Here is a 19,826-nt window from a genome sequence, read left to right on the forward strand (position 1 = left end):
TAAAAGGGCCCATTACACTTCTCACTCACACCACAAGATTTTCCAATTAAAACAATAGCCAGTTACGTGTAACTTAAATCTTAAACCATTTGCCATTTACCACTAATCTGCACCAAGATAGTCAGACTGATCACAAATCTAAATTGGCCAATATAAGCCTTTTCTTATTTGTTTCTTTCTCTCCATATTTCCATACAATAGTGGATCAATTTTACTTTGTTCTTACCCCGCCTAGAGGGGTAATCATCCCAATACTTGATCATTAAACTTCACGGACTGTCTGGTGGTATTTGGGGGGGGTTTCACATGAGGTCCCAATCCACCCATGGAATCAGAGGGCTTGCTCTTCCTCTGTCCCATCTTCCGGAGTGCCTTCTTACACACACACACACGCTCCCCCTATTCGTGGCCCAGTCCCTCGCGGGAGATGGGAACCGCACTACTAAGGGGTCCGCACTCGCTTCGTCCGGTGGGCTACTAAGTCCGGTGGACGTCTCACATTATCACACTCCGGGATACCCAACCCCAACCGAATGGATAACTGGCCTATACTCACGCGTTCCTGCGTCTTCGTTCGGGGCTTCGTGCACAAAGATTACAGGGTTTGCCGGCTTTCTTTTGCTTGTTGCCGAATTTAGGGTTCGTCGGTAGAGGATGTGATGCGATAGCACCCAGCCAGGGCCGCTGAATTTCAGCGGGGCGCCTCCCTGTATGGGGCTTCTCACCAGATTGCCTCTATCCGAGTCACGGCACCAAAATTGTTATATGTTGATCTCACAAAATTGACGTGAGACAGAGTCAATTAAAATTTGGAGTATTTATTAGCAAGCGGCAGCAAGCAAAACAGCGCTGGGCGGCCCGGGAGTCTCACTCCACTGACGGCGCGCACTCAATGCAGCGGCCTTCTCAAATATATATGGTACTTTTTACATAATCATAAGATCTCTTAATACGGCTATACATATGCATAACCTATCCCCGCTTCGTATTAAAATTAGCTTTAAGAAGTCTTTTTCATAAACTCCTCCTAACTGCGCTTGCGCAATGCTTTGTGGTGGTGGTCGCTGAGGGTCTTGAGGATGAAGGCTGCAAATTCTTCTTCATCACTTCAAGTAACCTTTTGTCCCTGCGCAGACTCAGTTTTTCTTTTTGGTCTCTGTCCAGACTGCAGGGTTGGTTTCAGCCGCCTTTCAAGGCCTTCTTTTATTTGTTATCAGGAGCTGTCCTTGGCAATGCCTCAAGACTTCTTGCTTCGTCCATTTTTTTTATCAGGCCTGTTTTTTAGGTTATGAATTACTACTAGTTAATTAGTACTATATCTTTGACTCAGTTCCCCCCCCTTTTTCTAAAGAGTTAGTAAATTCTATAAGGATTCTTCATCTAACATTTTCTCAAAGTATTTATCTAAGTGCTATAGGTATCTCTAAAACTCTGGCAGTACTAAACGAACACCTTTAAAATTACACAAATTAATATCTTAAACACTAGTATTGCCAGTGGTCTTGGGGTGAAGGTTTCTTTCTTTCAAGTCTTTTCACAATTTATTATACTTTGTCTACATAACTTGACCCTGCAGCTTAGTCTTGCCTGCACAATCATGCATATCTTGTTTACACAGTAAAATGTTGGCCATCTTGCCACCTCTTGTTAAGCAGTTGCCTTCTTGTGGAAATGTAAGTTTTTAGGTTTGGTGAACAAACGATACTGAGTTTATCACAATGGATATTACTCAATTATTACCAGGAAACAATAGATAGACTCCTGCTGCGCACTACTTCTATTATGTTGCGTTTTCATATAGGCAGTTCAGTTTGATCTGAGTATTATCCTAAATATCCTCATCTTTTGCACAGCTCAGTAGGATTTTGATGACCAGAGGTGCTAAGACCTACCAGCTGCATTTTGTTCAAAATCCTGTGTTCTGCCTTGTAAAAGCAGATGGGAAAAGCAGTTCAGTTCCTCAGATGGCCTCAACTTGGGAGGAAACAGTCACTTACCACAAGGGCTACGGAACCAACTCCTCCCCTGGGAGCGTTCATTGGGGCGACTGCACTCCATCGATCAGAATCAATGTCATATCTTTCCACATCGCTGAAGCAAGTGTTGTCATCTAAACCTCCTATTGCGTAAATGGGGCCACCAAGGGAGGCAAGAGCAATTCCTCTCCTAAGAAAACCACAGGATCAACACCTCAGTGCAAGTCCTTAAGGAAAAGGAATGGGAAAGACACATCAAGTGCAATGTTACCTGACTGGTACCTGTTTCAAACTATGGGGGAAAAAGTAATGAAAATGTTAAAAGTGAAGTTTATAATAAATAATGACCAGTAACTGTGGCTGGCCCTCTGTACACCTGCATCAGTCTTGCAGCTTTATCCTGAAAGTCTTTCGTATGTTTGCATCCTCCCGTGAGAGGGGCTCTAGAGTTTTATCTTGACTTCACCTCAGCTTTCCCAGGCACCTCTACGTTATTGTGTGATCCATGAACAGGACTGTTGCAGCTAGAATATTTCTAGAGTGCAAAAAGACAAAGCTCCTGTTTAAAGAATAAAGGCAGGGGGACGCGGAATACTGTTTTGACTGAATGTCACCCAAGACCCAAGTCTTCTAATTACACGCTTAGATATATGAGGTTAGCTTAGCTATGTGATTTCTTGGTACTGAATTTTACGCCTCCTATTTTGTTTTATTGAAGAACCACATTTTGTTTTATGGAGAACCAAAACCTGCTGGTTTTAACTTTGCTGGTATAGCTGCTGCTACAATCTGGGAATGATTTTTTTGGGGGGTGATATTAATACCTATTAAAAGCAAGCCTGCGCTGGATATTAGATGAGTGAACTCTAGAAAGATTTAGTGACAATTTCTTCCATTCTCTTCTTTTTTATTAAGTCTGTGTTAAAATAGTTGTCAGATTTTTTTCTACTGAATCTACAATTATGAGAATACAATCAGTATTACAAAATGCAAAGTATGGTCTAGACTCATTAGAAGCATTAAGTTTCTGCTTTAAGTACCAAGACAGGTGATTCACCATTTCACTGAGAACATTCTTGCCTCATTACACAGAGGGCAGGTGCGAAGATACCAAGGCAGGAAGGAGCAAGGGATGCACAGTCTTTCTACAGAACACACACTGGGGAGATACCCTGACCTTATCTTGCATTGCCTCACCAGGTAACATAAATGGCATCAATGGTGGCAGTTTTTTCTCAACTAAGTATTCGGACACCATGTCCATGAATGGGAGGAATGGAGCGTAGCCAAGGCACAGCAGCCCTTCCATTTACCAAGGTACTGAGTAAGAAATGTCACAGAAATCTAGGGCTGATGCTTGCAGAGAATATGCCCTGTGGTGGTGGCAGTAGGGAGGAGTAAGAAGCTCCTTCTGGGAGTCTGGGTCTTTTACTTTGATTATGTCACAGCTACAAATAGCTTGAGGACTTAGCCGTGTTCAGTAGTTCACTCCTGCTTGTACATGATGCTTTTAGAAACAACAAATAACAAAACAGAACGTAGAATTCAAGAGGTTGATTTAAATGACAGCGGAAACAAAAAATTACCCATCTGTGACTCCTTAAAAGAATCCTAAATGTCAAAAGGCAAGAAAAAGCCTCAATCTGACTTTAAGTGTTTTAGTGCGTCTGGCCTTTTGTGGCAAAAACATAGGCAGCATGAAGGTTTCCTGGGCATGAAGAATTTCACTGTGCGTGTTCACTGGCAGTTATCTTGCTCATTCTTAAAAAGCGCAAAAAACCCACAGAAGTCTATCAGTTTCAAGTTCTTTATCGGGCATAGCAGAAATGCCCTAGATACGGGAATGTAAGCACAGCTGGAGTAGAAGAGCTCTCTGCTCCAGAAGCCAGGCCCCCAAGAAAGAAAAGAATAGTGACAAAAGAAAGCCAAAGTGTAAACGTAACCAATGTTACCAGCCAGGGCCTCTCCCTAGAGAGAGAGAGATATTATGCAGTTTTGCACTGAAATAGTATGTTACGCACAACGTTGTGTTTCTGAAAATATGTGATGTATGCAAGTATGTGATGCAAATTTGTATTTGCTTTACAGCTAGTAAATAAAGGTGTTTGATAGCATAAAGCCCCAAAATAGGAAAAAAAAAAAAAACAAACCCAAAACTAAAAATAGCACAGTTTGGAAACCCAAATAAAGACAGGACAGACATGGTGTTTTTCAGCGTCAGCAAGAAATTATTTATCGCAGACTAGGACTTAAAATTTGGATTACGTACCTCTTTGTGTTCATTGATGCCTTCATCATCCACTTGTTTGTGAGAGGATCAAATACTTCCATGCTTCCTAAGTGTTCGTTTCCATCATGTCCACCTACTGCGTAGACTTTACCCGAAACACATATGCATCTTTTGATACAGAGATTGCTTGGCAACACTTCAGTTTTCATTTATGCAATATCCCTGCCTATGAGGAGACAACAAGCTCAAATAAAGGTTAAAGTCTTCAAATGTTTTCAATATCAAGATTTTAGTAAGTACAGACTTTATATTTTTATATGCTGTACTCAACCAGAGATCTGTTTCTAACTTGGACTTTTATACAAAGCTTGAGATATGTAGACAAAAAAATCTTCCCATCACTTGAGTACTGCAGGTCAGATCAGTTTTGGACATTTATATCAGTCTCTCCAGATTTTCGGGGGGGGGGGGGGAAATCTCTGTTCTGCTGCAGCAACACAGGAGCTACCGTTTACAAGGAGAAGTTGCATCATGGGTGCTAAGCTGCTCTGGACTGCACGGACCTGGTTTCAGAAGATGGAGACCCAAAAATAAAGGTAGGTCTGTTCTTGGAAGATTTATGGTCTTAGTGACTTGCCTGTATGGAGTTAAGTGTGAAGGGAGCTAGTATGAGTACTAGCAAATTCTCGGTGACTCTGCTGTGTAAGGCTATTTTTTTGTAAATGGGTTAAAAAAAAATTAAATCGCCTGTTAAGAGAAGAGGCTATGTACCGTTCATAGAATCATAGAATAGTTGGGGTTGGAAGGGACCTTTAAAAGGTCATCTAGTCCACCCCCCCTGCAATGAGCAGGGACATCTTCAACTAGACCAGGTTGCTCAGAGCCCTGTCCAACCTGACCCTGAGCGTTTCCAGGGATGGGGCATCTACAACCTCTCTGGGCAACCTGTTCCACCACCCTCATTGTAAAAAATGTCTCCTTATATCTGGTCTAAATCTTCCCTCTTTTAGTTTAAAAGCATTACCCCTTGGCCTATTGCAACAGCCCCTATTAAAAAGTCTGTCCCCATCTTTCTTACAAGCTCCCTTTAAGTATTAAAAAGCTACAGTAAGGTCTCCCCAGAGCCTCTTGCAGGCTGAACCACCCCAACTCCCAGTTCACAGTAATATCTTTTCAGTAAGCATGCTCTCAGATTGTTTCAGAATCACAAACCCCTTCGTGGGGAAGAAGCCTTACTAAATTGAAGAATATCCAACAGGTAAGCCATTGGAAGACAGATTTATTTATTACAAGTACCGATTCCACCAAAAGGAGCAAACAAGTGCCTTTAGAATAGCATTACTGACCTCCCACAGAGATCACACCCACGTGCCTTCTCCTGCTGTTCATTTCAGGGCCGAAGAACCAGTTGTTCTTACTGATAGAGTAACATTCAATGCTGCGAAATGGGTCACCAGATCCACCTCTACCACCGACACAAAACAACACACCTGAAGAAGACAAAACAGGTTTCCAGAAAAATAGCAGGAAGATGGGGGATAAAGTTGTACAGCAGAGTGAACTGAAACTTATGTAGTTCGGGAGAAGTCATATTTCACTTCAGGGGGCACAGTCATTGCCCTGCGTAACTGGGTGCTGGATTTTGCCTTTGCTTGGCATGCTGTTATGGCAATTAACTATCTATGCTGATGCAAAAACAATGCATATTTTAAATATGCTTTTTGTGATTTTTTGCTCAGGGAGATAAACATTGTTAAATATAAAAATGTAAAAATTCGGATTTGCAGTCTAATATTCATCACTCACTTTTGGTGTAGGTTAGCCAAAGAGTTTAAAAGTTAGCTCAACCTTCTCGTGCCCAAAGATAAGTGTCCACTGTTGTCGGTATAGCTGTGAGCATGCTGCCTGGTCACAAGATACTTAACAGTTCTAGCTTTAATACAGATAGAGCCAATCAGGATAAATAAATAATGCTTTAAAGAAAGAAAATGACAGCTAAAGTTCTGCTAGGACAATGCAGCACACTAGCTAATTACCAGAGAGGTACACAACGGCTTTCCCAGTTTTGCATTAAGTCATTAACAACCATTTCTACCAAGCTACCTAACCCTGCACAGACGCACCGCCTTTTCTCCACACCACTCCCTATGGGATAATCAGACACACATTTAATTACCAGCAGTCTGCTTCCTTGGTGTTGTGCGAATGGAGTACTCAAAGTCTGGCACTGCCCTGCTGCTCAGGTGAAGGTGGTAGTTTCTTGCTTCATCCAGCAAATCCCTACATTTTAGATTCTGCTTGACAATCTCTTCCTTTGCCACAACACCCATAAGGAAACAAATGGGCAAGAGAGGCAGCCGTACCTGACAGAAATGAACACAGTTGGAGTAACTGGCTGAACTGACTGAGTCTCACCATTTACAGTGACGCAAGCATAACAGATGGCAGCTTCTGAGCCAGCTGCCAGCCCCACGCTCTTCACTAAAAAGGGAGGCGTTCATACTTTTTTTCCAGAATAACAGCGATATGAACAGTTCTTTTTAGTGACAAACGTTTGCTACAACCCTTTGCATTTAAGCAGCGGTGGAGAACTGCCCCTTGGCCCAGGCTGAGCGGAGGAAGAAGTGCCGCTGCCTGTACTGCAACTGCACCTGCCTGATGTGATGCAGGCAGCATCCGTGACTGTACCAGGATAGCCCGTGTCAGGTTAGTCTGCTGAGGGGGTGAATTTTCAGCTCATTGCTATGCCAGTATAAGAGGGCTTTTGCTAGAATGGCTGATTTTCTTTGGGTGGCAAGTCAAAGAGGAAACACTATCAGCATGAACTAAGTGTCTGTCTATTAAGGAGGTATTGATAGTGCAGTAACACCTTTCTCTAGTGTGGACTTGACAGACTACAGGATTAAAAAAACCCCAACGTTGAGAGCTAATTGTTTCCTTCCCCAAATCCTTCCTGTGGTTCCCTAGCAGAGAGCTGGTGAGCAGGCTGAGGAAAGAAAGGCTCCTTCTGGGTAAGGCTATAGGTGGTCACTGCCCAGAGCAATCCCCAGCGACAGGGCACATCTGAAATAAGGTCAGCCTCTCCAAGGCTGCCTTGAAATGTCTTCCTCCCCACAGTCACTTATTTCAGCAAACCGTTCGTTTGTCCTTTTGAGAGAAACAGTGAGGAATATGAAGTACAATCGGGTGCAAAGGTGGGACAGGTGTTAGCAGGGGGGACTGAAGCAAACCAGCATCTGACTTCCTAAGGTTTGGAATCGATGCTGTCAGGCGCCTCCCAGTTAGCTCAGCAGCAATTGTGAAGTCCAGTATCTCCAGTGCTTCTCAGAGCAGCAAAAGGGTGCTGTTACATGGCTGACAAATGTCCCTGCCTTGAAGTAAGCAAGTGTTTCTACCAGTTCTTCCTTACCCGCTTGCTTTCAGTCCCACTTCTTCCTTTACTTTGGCCTGTCTTGGTTTTGGCCGATTAAAAGCACAGCCATAGCCCTGCTCATAGACTCATGAGGCAAGTGATGCGGTAAGAGCACAAGGCTGACAAATTCAGAACCTCATGATGACAGCGCAACCCCTAAGGCTGGTTATGATGTGGATAATAACTATCGCGAAGCCCAGGCATGTTTTCTGCTAGCAATAATGTCCAAATCACCTGATGGCTCCGTATACTCTGGCAAATAACCCATATTTACAGGAAGGGGTTTACTTTTTCATTGTTTCATTCTAGACTGGTTACCATGAATAAAACAAAGATGTTAATCTCACCTACTTGTACACCTGGGTAATAATGAAGGTTTTTTTAAATCTCAAATTATATTGCCTATAAATTTAATTATAGTGTACTAAAGAAGGAATTTTTCTACCAAAACCATCATGCTAGTCTAGATGAAACTGAAAGTTTTGGGAAGACAGTTAATAAACAGTTGTGATCTTTTACCAGGAAAGGTGAAAAATGATGCATGAAGACAATGACAGCAGTATTCTAGTGGACCTCTCTTTACTCACATGATGCCAATATTAGCACTTCTGCTGAATGCAAAACATTCAAGCTGGAGTTCAGTGACAACTGAAATGGCACAGTTGATCCTACCTGCTAAGATTCACAGGGCATTTTGCAGTGCACAGCATGTACCACCCTCCTCCCCAGCACAGGTTCTCTATACCTGTCTCAAATACTGTATTTTAAATTCCCATAATCAACGCATACGGAGCTTGAATAACTGACGTACCTAACGCTTTGACAGGAGGAGGTCCGATGGGTGTTTAAACAAGTTCAGCTAAGTGACCTTTTGATACCCGTATGTGTTTCTTTCAGAAGCAGTGGACTCTCATCAAGTCTAGATCATTAAACTGCTAACTCCTACAGGTAACCAGCAGTGCTAGCCTAGTGAGCATTAAATGGTCTAGCATATGTTTCCTAGCCTGCTTATAGGGCTAACATGTCTTGGTCTTTTGTTAATTAAATATAGGAACATTCTAGAAGTAGCACAACTTGATATGACACATCTCCGTTACAGTTTTACTCTCCTAGACACGTAAAAAGCTCCTCAACAGCTTTGCTCTCTTTTCTTAAGTACAAACACTTACCAGCAAGGGAAGTGAGTGTTTCAGGCTGTAGTAGTATCAAACCAAGTGAAGTGATGGCTTTATGTACTCTACTATGTGTAAATCTAAGAATTTTCTGCTCTAACACAGATGCAGCTTTTTGTTGGCTCCCCACTCCCCAGCCACGAGCATGTAGTGAGTACTCATCTCACAAGAGAAACTGAAGAATATGACTTCTTCCTGATATTCTACTGTTAACTCACAACTGCGAATACCAGAGGAGGTGCCAACTGCCGAGAACAATTTTCATCATGAGATCTACCCAAGGACAAACAGTTGATTAGACAACAAAACCAGTGACAAGACAGGCACACGGCGCCTCAGCCTGCCCTACCTGTGCAAGTATTTCATCCAGCCACGTCGCATGATGCTGTGGATTGGCTAGCAGCCACTTGATAGCAGCGTTGTAAACTTGCTTTTCGTTTTCAGTATTCAGGTCACTGGAGGACAGGAGTTTATGGAGGTGCTGTGGTGACACACTCACAAAGTCTTCGCACTCCACCACTTCTGTAAAGTGTTCGCAAGCATACTGATCAGCCATGTCCATCAAGTCAATGCGGTTGTGACTCTCCGCAAATGCCCTGACTGCCAGGCAGTTGGAGGGATGGAAGTGCAGCTTCATGTATTCACAGCACGCCTTTGCTACCAGTTCCACCTGAAGAATGCAAGCAGCGTACAAGAGAGGCTGGACGTTATCCACTGTCAGAGTAATCCGGGAGGAGTACACAAACTTCACCAGGTCTTCTATTGCATCACCATCAAAGTCCCTGATCTCAATCAATGTCTGCTTGGCTTCAGCCATTTCCGAAAGAAACATGGCTCTAAAGTAAGGTATAACACAAGCTAGCACCAGTTTGTGGCAGGAGATAAGCTTTGGACCAACCTGAAAAAAAGAAGAAAATAACCCTCAGTCTTTCACTGGAATGTCAGTTTTGGCTACGATAGGACGGACAGTTAAGCCGAAATAAGAATCCTGAACTCAATATGCATTGAGCTACTGTATTTTGTTCAAGCAAAATAACTCCATCTGCCCTGTACTTCTGACATCAGATCAATGTATCCCAAGCAGGTCTGAGTTGGAACTTGGTCACCAGAGTAGGGCAAGGCCGTAACACAAAGAAGCAATAGCACTGATGCACTGAACTTGCTTTTCTTTAAGAGGCGTGTCCTATTTCTTAAATGAAACATCCTTAGGAACCTTCTAGATGCATCTTGGAGACAGGAGGAGACTGCCAGGCACTTGTTTCTTTTATGTGTATTTCAGAGACTTTGCAGGGCGGGGAGGGTGTAAATTGTAAAGCGACATTTTTAGACAACCTAATTTAAACCTCTGGACTTTTACTAATGTTGAGGAATTTATAATTCTCTATATTAGCAGCAAATTCATGTAAAACGGCAGTAATAACAGGTATTACAGGGATTATTAAAAGTTACCAATCACTTCAAGATTTTTAGCAGTTGTTCAGCCACAAAAGATAGAGTATTCCCCATAAAGAGGAGGTATTTTTCAAAATTCTGATCAGAAAGCACAAAACAAGCTTTTCACTTATAAAATTCTAGAATTCAACTATGTTAAGAGAATGTAGGTAGTGAAGGTAAAGGAACAATCCACTACTTATTTGCGTTACAGGAGTGCTTTCTTACAGCCTTTGTCATTCATCAGTCTGCGCTAACAAAGGGATGGCTGAGTTAAGCAACCCGTACTCCTGGCAGACTCAAATTACATGTTCATTTTCAGATGAAGGCGTTAAAGTGAGCGGTCTTGCAATGTAAAAATAAAAAAAGGGTGGGATATTAAATTATAAAGGATAATTTGGAGTTTTTTCTATCTCTGATTCAACACACAATTTCTCTACCCTTTTTAAAAGTGTGTGTTATCAACACAAGTGTAACCTGCCTGGTGAGCAGTAAGTCGAGGCTACAAGGAGCTGAAATTGCACAGTTACATACTGATCAACTGTGGGAACCTGCTTAGAAGGCAATTTGGGTGAGGTCGAAGTCATGCACGTCCTCTCTTGGACTGTTAGCATCTTAAATGTTTACATTTCTGTTGTAAACTTCCTAAATAAAAAAAAAAATACAAACACCTAGATAGAGATGCTTCAGATCCAACAGGTATTCTATGCTTTCCTTACCCCTGCCCAAATTCACAGCCACCTCCAGCGTACGTATTCATAGCTTAATCTTCAGGCTGTTAAATGCAATGGATGTGTGACAATATCTCCTTTAGTGTAACATCGCAGAGCTCTCCAGCTTCAAAGAAGTGAAGGAGAGAGCTGTGAAAATCCTTCCAAGCCTCATTTGCTTCAAATACAAAGATGTCATCTTCACCATCACTGTTGGAAGACCTAGGCTGCTGCTGCTGCTGCTGTTGCTGCCGCCTTTTTCCCTTTATCAGATGTTGTTTTGCCTGCTCTGGAACCATGGATTCTGAAGCCATTGGCTGTTTCTTCTTGCACTGTGTCCATCTTCAAAAATTCATGCCAAGACAAAATCCAGCCCATCAGGAGTCAAATCCTAAAATGCAGTTAAATTCTGTTCATGTTCCTGTTCGGAAAAAAAAAAAACAAAACCCAACACAAAAAATGATGAGACATTAGGTACTGGTAGTACCTAACAATTTGATTACATGTTATAAATACTACCTATAACCTTACTTGGGGAAGGTGGGAGGAGAAAGCAGGGAAAAAAGACCCACAGTCAAGAACCCTACGCAGGTACCTTTATGAAAAGCCATTGTTTGTGAACTTGTTGCCCACGCTTCTTGAAAAAAAGACAAGAAAAAGAAAAGGCAAGGATGTATCCTCCAACATTCCTGATCTCACTGCTGTGGATGGCAGAGGAACAAAAGCGACACGGCCCACACACAACCGTGTTTCTTTGGTCCTTAAATAGCATCTCTCATCACTGCTGCCATAGACAAACTATTGATCTGACCCCGATGGGTATTTTGTACATACTTATTACTCAGCTTTCCTCGGTCTCTTAAAAAGCTAAAGCAATCCTTAAGTGTTTTATGCATTTATGCAAATGTAAGCAAAATATAAAAAGCTTCTACACAATTAGAGAACAAGAATTTACACTTACAGAAAAATCTTGGAATGAAAATTATTTCCTTTTATCTAGCAACCTTATTAATCCAACAGATTGATAATTAAAGCATGACAATGAGGAGCAAGTTTGCTCCTGCTTGCTAGCTTTTATTTTATACTGTTTACCCAGCTTAGCTGAAGATATTTAAGGTGTCTAAGTTTTATACAGCTCGGACTAAAGGAATTGTAGCCATACTAACATCATAGCTTTCCCAGGGCTGAAAGACAAATCAGGGATACCACAGACAATGGGGAGAAGGTTTTTTCTGCTTCTGCCACTCGAGTATTTTACTCTTCCTGCTACTGTGAGCTTCAGTTAGGTTAAGATTTAAGTCCAGCTTTTTATTTGGAAAAAAAAAAAAAACAAAAACTTAAGCATTAGGGCAAGAGCAAATATTTTTCCAGTTCAGTAGCATATTTTAAGTTTCAGCTCTGTGTGCCTAGAACTCATGAAAGCCACCTCAGTGAGATTTAGGCCATGCATCCACACGTTTTGTGGAAGATTATGAAGTCCACAAGAAAAAATGAAATACTGTTTGAAAGCATGGAGTTACTGATCCAGCTTACAAGCAGGAGTTCTGTTAGATTTTGGCAAGGAAAGCAAATGGATTTGTAAGGTTTTAAGACAAAGTCTCTGGAGAGGGTATTTAGTAGCGTGTTCCTCTCTTACGATGGCTACGAAACTTTGGTTTTCATGTTTTCTGGTTAATTTATTATGCATTCATTCTTCGTTTTATGCTAAGAGTTGATGATTGCTGTAGTTCAGTGATTTCTGCTCATGGACTCTGGTGTTGGAGGAAGTGGACTGGCTGAAGTAACAAAAAAATTATTCTACAATAAAAATGTAAGTCGCATGTCTAGGAGCAGACTTGACTTTCTTCTGGGATATTTGGAAAGCGTCCATGCTAAATTTAGAACTCCTCAGGCATCGGTACTGGAGAAAAAGCAGGAAGTCATACTCATTTCTGCTGTAGGTCACAGGGTTGTTGCCAGCTCCTCGTCCTGTGCAGTGACAAGGCTGTTGGCTGCACTGGGCCAGGCAGGTTAAAGTAATATCACACGTGCCTAGAATATTCACTGATGGTGCTGTAAGCAAGGTAAGTATTCTTCCTTCAAAAGATACCTAAGAGAAAGATCTTACTTATTCCAAAATCACAAACTAGTTCACAGATATTACGGATCACAGGATATTTACATAGTTTATAAGAAGGAATACCTTTTCCTGCTGAAAACTTAATTTCTACTATGCCAGATTTGACAAATTCCTATACTAAGATGTTTTTATAGTTAGCTAGGGGGAAAAATCTTGATATTTTGGTTCTCTTAACTTCAAATTAATCCTCAACTACTGGTATTCACCACCTTTGCTTTGTTTAACATTCCCTTTGAAGAAGTCACTATTATCATTGAGATATAAGCTTCCGAGACAACCTACTTAAGTTACAAAAGTGAACATAAAAAAGCAAGAGGAAAAATGAGAGAGGTTGAAATGCTGTACAAGGGTTTTGAAAAGCACCATGTATTATTCATTCAGAGGTCAGATATAGCATCTTTAGCCTACACTTCCAGGGAACTCTTGCTTGTTTTGGTCCTTAACTGACAGTCTCACTTCACCGCTCCCTAGCTACTCACACTTAACGGTATTTTTACAGCCGAGTAGAAATGCTGCTTACAGATAGAACTGCCACTGACTACTAAATGATAGTTTGCAGCTCCCAAGTCGTAAGGTTTTCCACCTGGCATACATGCTACATTTATCCTTGTACTTTAAGTGCAACTGCACATACGCTTTCCAAAACTATTCTGTGTCTCAACGTGAAAGAGGCTGATGGTGTATGTTTTACCTATTCTGGGTATGCCATTGTAAACACCAACACAAAACCCACACAATAAATCTTAAGATAAATCAGTGCTGTTGGGGTGACTTTTTGTGTGTGTTTTAAATCAACTGAGCAATAACACAAAATTCAAACATAACTGCTTTTAAGCAGTTTTTTCAAAACCAAGTCATCGCTTTCTTTTGTTTCTAATCTTTTAGCTACAAGCAATTAAAAAAACCCCGATCTGTAGTTCAGAGTACTGAGGCAAAAACAGTGCCTGGAACTAGGTTCGTGCATGCATGGAGTATCATGACACAATCTTGCCTATTTGTGTGCTTTCTAGGGAAAATGAAACTTGCTGGTAGCAAAACATACTTTGATTGCATTGGAGGTTTTCTTTGTGTCTTTTTGAAAATCTAAAATACCCTGTTCATAAAGTTTTAAAAATTATTATTTTCAAGTTATGCAAGTATCAGGTGCAGTATAAGAGTCACTTCAGATTTGCTGGAATCTGTAGGAATTCATCAATTAATCTCTCTGAAGTAACTTCCTCAACTGCATTTTCCCAGAAGGAAGATGAGTATAGCAGTGCTGCCTGAAATGACTCTGAATTGTGTGTCCTTCCCCACTTCATTATCTGGGCAATGCACTTGCATTATCAGAGGTTTCCAAAGTGTTGTACCTACAGTAGATGTTAAATGGAAGCACACAACTTCTTTGTCAAAAAAACCCTGAATAAAAATAAAACAGCTCCCCCCCAAAAAAACCTCAAAATAATGGTACATCTTTTTTTCTTTTTTTTATTTAAGCTTCCGCAGGTAGAGATTTCTTCTTGGCTGAGGTCATTAGTAGTGAGGAAAAAGGAAGTGGGTGATTTTTTTTTGTGCAACTAGCAAGGTGGGGAGAGGGTGGATGTGGGATTTAGGTCATGCTGGTCTGAGCTGTTACGTTGAAGTTACATTGAACAAAAAGGTTTGAGTGAAGTCCTTTTCAGACAACTTCAGTTGTACCTAAGAGTACTTCAGGCATATTGCCTTGTAGCACTGTCTTAACTTTGAGATGATAGGTCTTTGCAAAAACATTACTTGGCCTTCATGATCCAGTTGTGCGGGTTGGTGAACTGGGAAAACATATCTATTGCAAAAATTATAAAAAGGAGAGAATGTGGCAGCGTCTCACCGTTTTAAGAGCATGTTGCTTGTTCTTTAGTGACTGAGAGGCTTAGAAGTCTTATTAAGAGTAGTCTCTGCATTTTTCTGTAGTCAAAATTTATTTAATGGCTTTGACTTTGTTTATCTAGCTTTTTGGCCCAAAAACCTTAAAACCAAACTTATCCTTGACATTGTGAAACATCTGTTATGCCAATTAAGTCGTGAATCCTCATCAAAAAGATACCTGAAAAAAGTCTTTATGACCTTTTTAAACCCCTTCTCTTTGCTTTTTAAGCTTGCAAGTAAGGAAGTCATCTGTTAAATTAGCCTTGCAAAACTTATTATGGAAATTCATCAGTCCAGATTCTGCTCCCATCATATGTTATTGTTTGAGAATAATTTTCAATTTGCCCCTTAAATTATTGGTCATGTAACGGGCATGAACCATGTTAAGGTCTGTGTCTAGCTGTTCCCTCGGATTTTTCTGGATAAGCGCTGCAAATTACAAAGGCGGCAGTTTCTTCAGCCTGCTGTCTTAAAGTAGTTTTCTGTCTTTCTGAACGAGATTTCTTTCCAAGTTACATCCATTTATTTAGCCTCTCCGGAGTCTGCAGGCCTGCATCAGTGGAGGAACTGGGCTGGAGTCTTAGGTCAGATGTGAGTACCTGCTTGCAGCTGGACATGTGCGGCTGGCTCTGGTGGTGCTTCTGCTAGAGGAGATGGTAAATGGAGAAGCATGCTGCCCTGCAGACCTGTTATTGAAGCGCAGCATCAGTTTGGGTAGGAATGTTGGCATTAAAAAGCAAAACGAAAACAAAAACCCAGGGACTCAACGGTTCTGGATGTCCCGTGATTGCGCTTGGCCTTGGCCGTCAAAACGTTTTGTGAGTGGCACTTGGAGGCGTCTACATCATTCCCAAACCGACAGTGAGTATGAAGGTGGCATGAGGAAATCCTAGCTGGAGATTGTGCAGATGTCAGTGTCAGCCAGCAAATATGCACAGGGCTTAAATCGAGTTGTCTGTGGGGAGTACGATGTACTGTTCCCTGTAAAGGCTGTCAAACTGCTAGCGGGGATAGACAGCAACATGTAATATTTGATCTTCTATGCCCACAGTCCTCCGTGGAGCTGATCTCGTTTCAGTATTTCTTTGGCTTTATGGCTTTTTAACTCTTCTTCTTTGACCAACGTTGTATTTCTCCTTAAACTCTTCTCTTCAAAGTGGCAAGGACAGCCCTTGCTGCTGGGTGGCAGTTGTGGTTTAATGGTAGTTTACAGGCTGAAATACAGCTGACATGTGACTTGTAGGGAAAAAAAAAAAAAAGGAGGAGGGGGGCAAAACATTACTCAGGGTGCAGAAAAGCCCAACTCCTTCAGGCGCTGGACGGTTAGCTTTGTAAGAGTCACTGCAGCTGGGACAGAGTGAAAGGGTGCACGCCCGTCCTCTCCAGGGCCAGCGGGTTTGGGGCACAAGGACTGATGGGCTGCAGTGGCAACTTACGGTAGAAATGACAGTTGCACACCTACCGAAGAGACAGGAGGGCTCCCTGGTGCAGTCAAATGGCCCTGACCAGTTTTGTTGTGGTTTTGGCACTGAAAAGAAATTTTCTGTGCGTGTCCTGAACAGTCTGTGATTTTAATCTCTCGAGCAAACGTTTCACCGTGTATTTGATATGGGTGTTGCAAGTCCATTTGTGGGCAGCAGTTTTGTTTGCCTATTGCACACTTTCCTGCTGGTGAAAGCGTCATTCAGTTTTTCAGTCTTAGGGTGCCGCAGGATGGCAGAACAGAGACTAAAGATGCCTGAAAACCTGTCCTCTTCAGGGAGAGACTCTAGTAGGGGCATGGGCTTCCTAGCGTGTCCTAACTCAGTGGCTGTGGGAATAAACTGCTGGGCAAAGCTGAAAGCAATCCTGACAAAAGTAAACCTTATGTTCTGTACCTCCAGAGCTGCACGTATTTTGGGGATACTTGTGTCCTTTAAAAACAATAGAGGTCCTTGTGCTGCCGCTGCAGACTTCTGCAGTACTTGTGCAGTCGTGCGTTTGCTTTCCTTTAAATTTTGTGCTGCGAAGAAGAAAGTGGTTTCTGCTAAGCCACCGGACCTGTGAAGAACAGCAGACAGTCACTGAACAGTGCCCTTCGGGCTTATGATAAATCCTCCTGGCAATTGCACTATGAATACTCATTGTATGTAAACCTGTATCAATTTCAAAGCCTCTTCAGGCTTATCTGAAAGAACTTCAGGAAGGGCTGTGAGTTGTTTGGCAAGGATAAGAGAGGTCCAAACTGGCTGTTGCAGATATTCTCTGATTCGCAAGTTAATTGAATTCCACTTTTGTCATCAGTTATCACTTTATAAAACTCAAGTTTCTGGAATGGGAGAAGCAAACGGATTTTGATTTGTTGCAATTGATCCATTGTAGAGAGAGGTTTTTGAATACTTTGTCCAGGTGGGATCTTGATTCGTTATGTTTTGTGGGAAGGTTTTTTACTGTGGTGCTCTCATGGGATATCGCAGCAGCTTTCTGCAGTAATCTGCTGGTTGAACGCTGCTTTTCTGTGCCTGCTGTTCACCACTTATTAAATTAAGAAGTAAATTAGGTGTTTGAGCTATCAAGTTAAGCTTGCTGGGAAGAAAAAGGGGAAAAGAGAGATTGCGTTTTGGCACTGTGAGTTCTGAAGCTTCCCGATCTCTTGCTGTGTGGTAGAAGTTCCCTGCTGTTTGCTCTCCCTTTCCCCTCCTCCTGCCTGCTGTGGGGGGCTTCTGCAAGCAAGATCCCAGCCCCTTGCCTTCATTCGTGTGACTTATCTGGCCGTGCCTCAGCTTCTGTTTGTCTCGAGGTGAGTAAGGTCAGATGCAGCTATCCGTGCATGATTTTCTGAAGAGAAGTCAAATCTTTGTCAAATGAGCGCTGCCTCAATGAGAGCCTTTTGTAGACATAGACAAATGAGGTTGCAGGGAAAAGAGAAGATTCCTCACCTGCTCTCGTCCCTCCAATGCAAATAGTGCAGCATATGGGAAACAGATGAGTGACCTTTCTGTGAGAGTGTGAAGGATGACACTTTTTGACTTGATTAAAGTGTTTGCTTGCTCTGCTGTTTACCTTGATCTGGGGAAGATCCCTCTGATGGGGCACTGTAGCTCGCTACCCTCTTCCTTTAACACAAGGATCGTCTCAGTGGCCTTTCCCTTTTCAGCGGTTATGCTGATTGCTGAACATTTCCATTGAATCTCTTGTTTATAGGCAAGAAGCTGGTCTTGGATGCACTTTGCTCATTTTAACTACTCAGCCCTTTGGTTATTTTTCATTCCGATTTCCTTTGATAGGAATGGTTGGGAAAGGATGTGTAAACGACATGTGCTTTCAAAACACATGCGTTGCTAGTAGATAAGCCGATCCATCGAAGTGAAGTGGTGTTCCCTGTGGCCAGGTGGCGAGTCAGTGCGTGGAAACAGTGCAGGTCCTGCTGCAGAGCATCCCCAGCACCTAATTCTGCCAGGGGCATGGGAAGGAGGGCCCTGCTGCTGCGTCCTCTCCCACCAGGCACAGCCTGGGCATGGGGCAGGTGGGTTCTGTCAGGGGGCATCGCCGCTCGCCCTGGCTGTGCAGTTACTCTCGTCCCCACGTGCCTGAGGAGCAGGAGGTGTTCACTGTGCTTGTCCCAGCCCCTGCGCCTTGCCCAGCGGTACCCACACTGCTGATGCGTGGTGTCGCACGTGTGCAGGAGGGTGTCCTGCCAGGAGCCGCTCAGCGGTTTTGCTGATACATTAAAAGCAGATTTATGTGTTTGCACAGGCTGCAATGTCTGCTGTTTGTTATATAACTGGCAAATACCAGCATTGCCTTCGTTTTGTGCTCTTCCCCAGAGCTTTGTTGTGCCTGGGCTCGGGAGCCTGGTTGAAGGCAGCTGTGGGCGCTGCTACGGCTGTTGCCTGGTTCCCTTCAGGTGGCACTGCTGGAGTGCCAGGGCACCAGCAAAGAGATGGCCTCCTTTCAGAGGTCCTCATCACACTTGCGCTCGGGAGTCCTGGCCCATGCCAGGTGGGCACGTATGTGGTGGTCACTGCCTGGGCTCCAGTGAAACGGGTGGGGGAAGTACAGGGGCAGTCCCTTGATCGAGGTCATCTGCAGACTTTTCCAGAAATCACCATGTTGTTCCTACTCAGCAGTACGTTCAAGGTTTTGTTCTGAACTGCGCAAGTTACAATTGTATGCTTTTCTATTTTTTAATATCAGTTGATGTTCCCACGAGCCCAAGAGCTGGCATTCAAGGGTCTGGTGTGTGATTCCTCCACTTAAAACCACCTCTGCTTTGCCCTCTCCAAGCTTAGGGCTTTGTACTGGCTTCTTTTTCTGCTGAAAGCACATGAGTTCGTAGAAGAACGTGAGCCATGAAACAAGAGGAATCCTGCCAGCTGAACGAGCACCACTGTTGAATGAGCTGTTTCACTTTCCTTCTTTCTAATCTTTCTTAGAATGTATCTTCTACTAAAGACTTGAAAAGAACAGGCTTTGTAGAAGTGCATTATTAACTGGCCTTCTGATGGGGCCTTTAATTCTTACTAGGATTTTATTATTAATGGGCTTTCATGAAATTTATAGAACTGTTGGTAAGCCAGTGTTTAATGAGTGCATCTGTGTCTCATGTCAGTTGGTAAAAACAAAACAAACTCATGCTGCTTCCCTCTTTTTTTGTTGTAGCAAACCTTCCCCAGTGATGTCCACTCCAGTGAAGAAATTTTGAAGGTAGGTGCTCTTAAATAGTCAGTCTCTGTGGTTGCTTATATTTTGCATGCATTAAACTAGCGTGTGGGGAAAGAATGTCATTCTGTTTCTGTTCTGTCAGTGGATGTTGTAGTCACTAAAAGTGGTGTATTTTGGGATATGCCGTGGAGCAGTAAAGATAAAAGCTTCAGATACAGGTGGAGTTGGAAGACCAATAATGGTCTTCC

The 19,826-nt window shown here is 42.6% G+C and overlaps 3 protein-coding genes across 3 annotated transcripts in view; 2 read left to right on the forward strand and 1 right to left on the reverse strand.

Annotated features, from left to right (window-relative positions):
• Window positions 1-19,826, forward strand: part of LOC309671545 (kelch-like protein 8) — a gene marked incomplete at its 5' end in the record, with an annotated part of 659,404 nt that overhangs the window by 539,760 nt on the left and 99,818 nt on the right. The gene's annotated exons all lie outside the window — the stretch shown is intronic.
• On the reverse strand, window positions 1,971-11,245 carry LOC309671210 (kelch-like protein 8; the record flags this gene model as incomplete). The annotated part of the gene is given in 7 exon segments (XM_082482415.1): window positions 1,971-2,168; window positions 2,170-2,203; window positions 4,246-4,374; window positions 5,549-5,696; window positions 6,383-6,569; window positions 9,140-9,688; window positions 11,030-11,245. Coding segments are annotated over 7 exon segments (1,461 nt in total).
• LOC309671211 (AF4/FMR2 family member 1-like) overlaps window positions 15,711-19,826 on the forward strand; it is a gene marked incomplete at its 5' end in the record, with an annotated part of 38,713 nt that continues 34,597 nt past the window's right edge. The window contains one exon of the mRNA XM_082482416.1: window positions 15,711-15,795. Within this exon, the coding sequence (XP_082338542.1) occupies window positions 15,711-15,795 (85 nt within the window). The remainder of the gene's footprint in view (window positions 15,796-19,826) is intronic.

Source organism: Vanellus vanellus, assembly GCF_965231255.1.
Source record: "Vanellus vanellus genome assembly, chromosome: 4".
NCBI lineage: Eukaryota > Metazoa > Chordata > Aves > Charadriiformes > Charadriidae > Vanellus > Vanellus vanellus.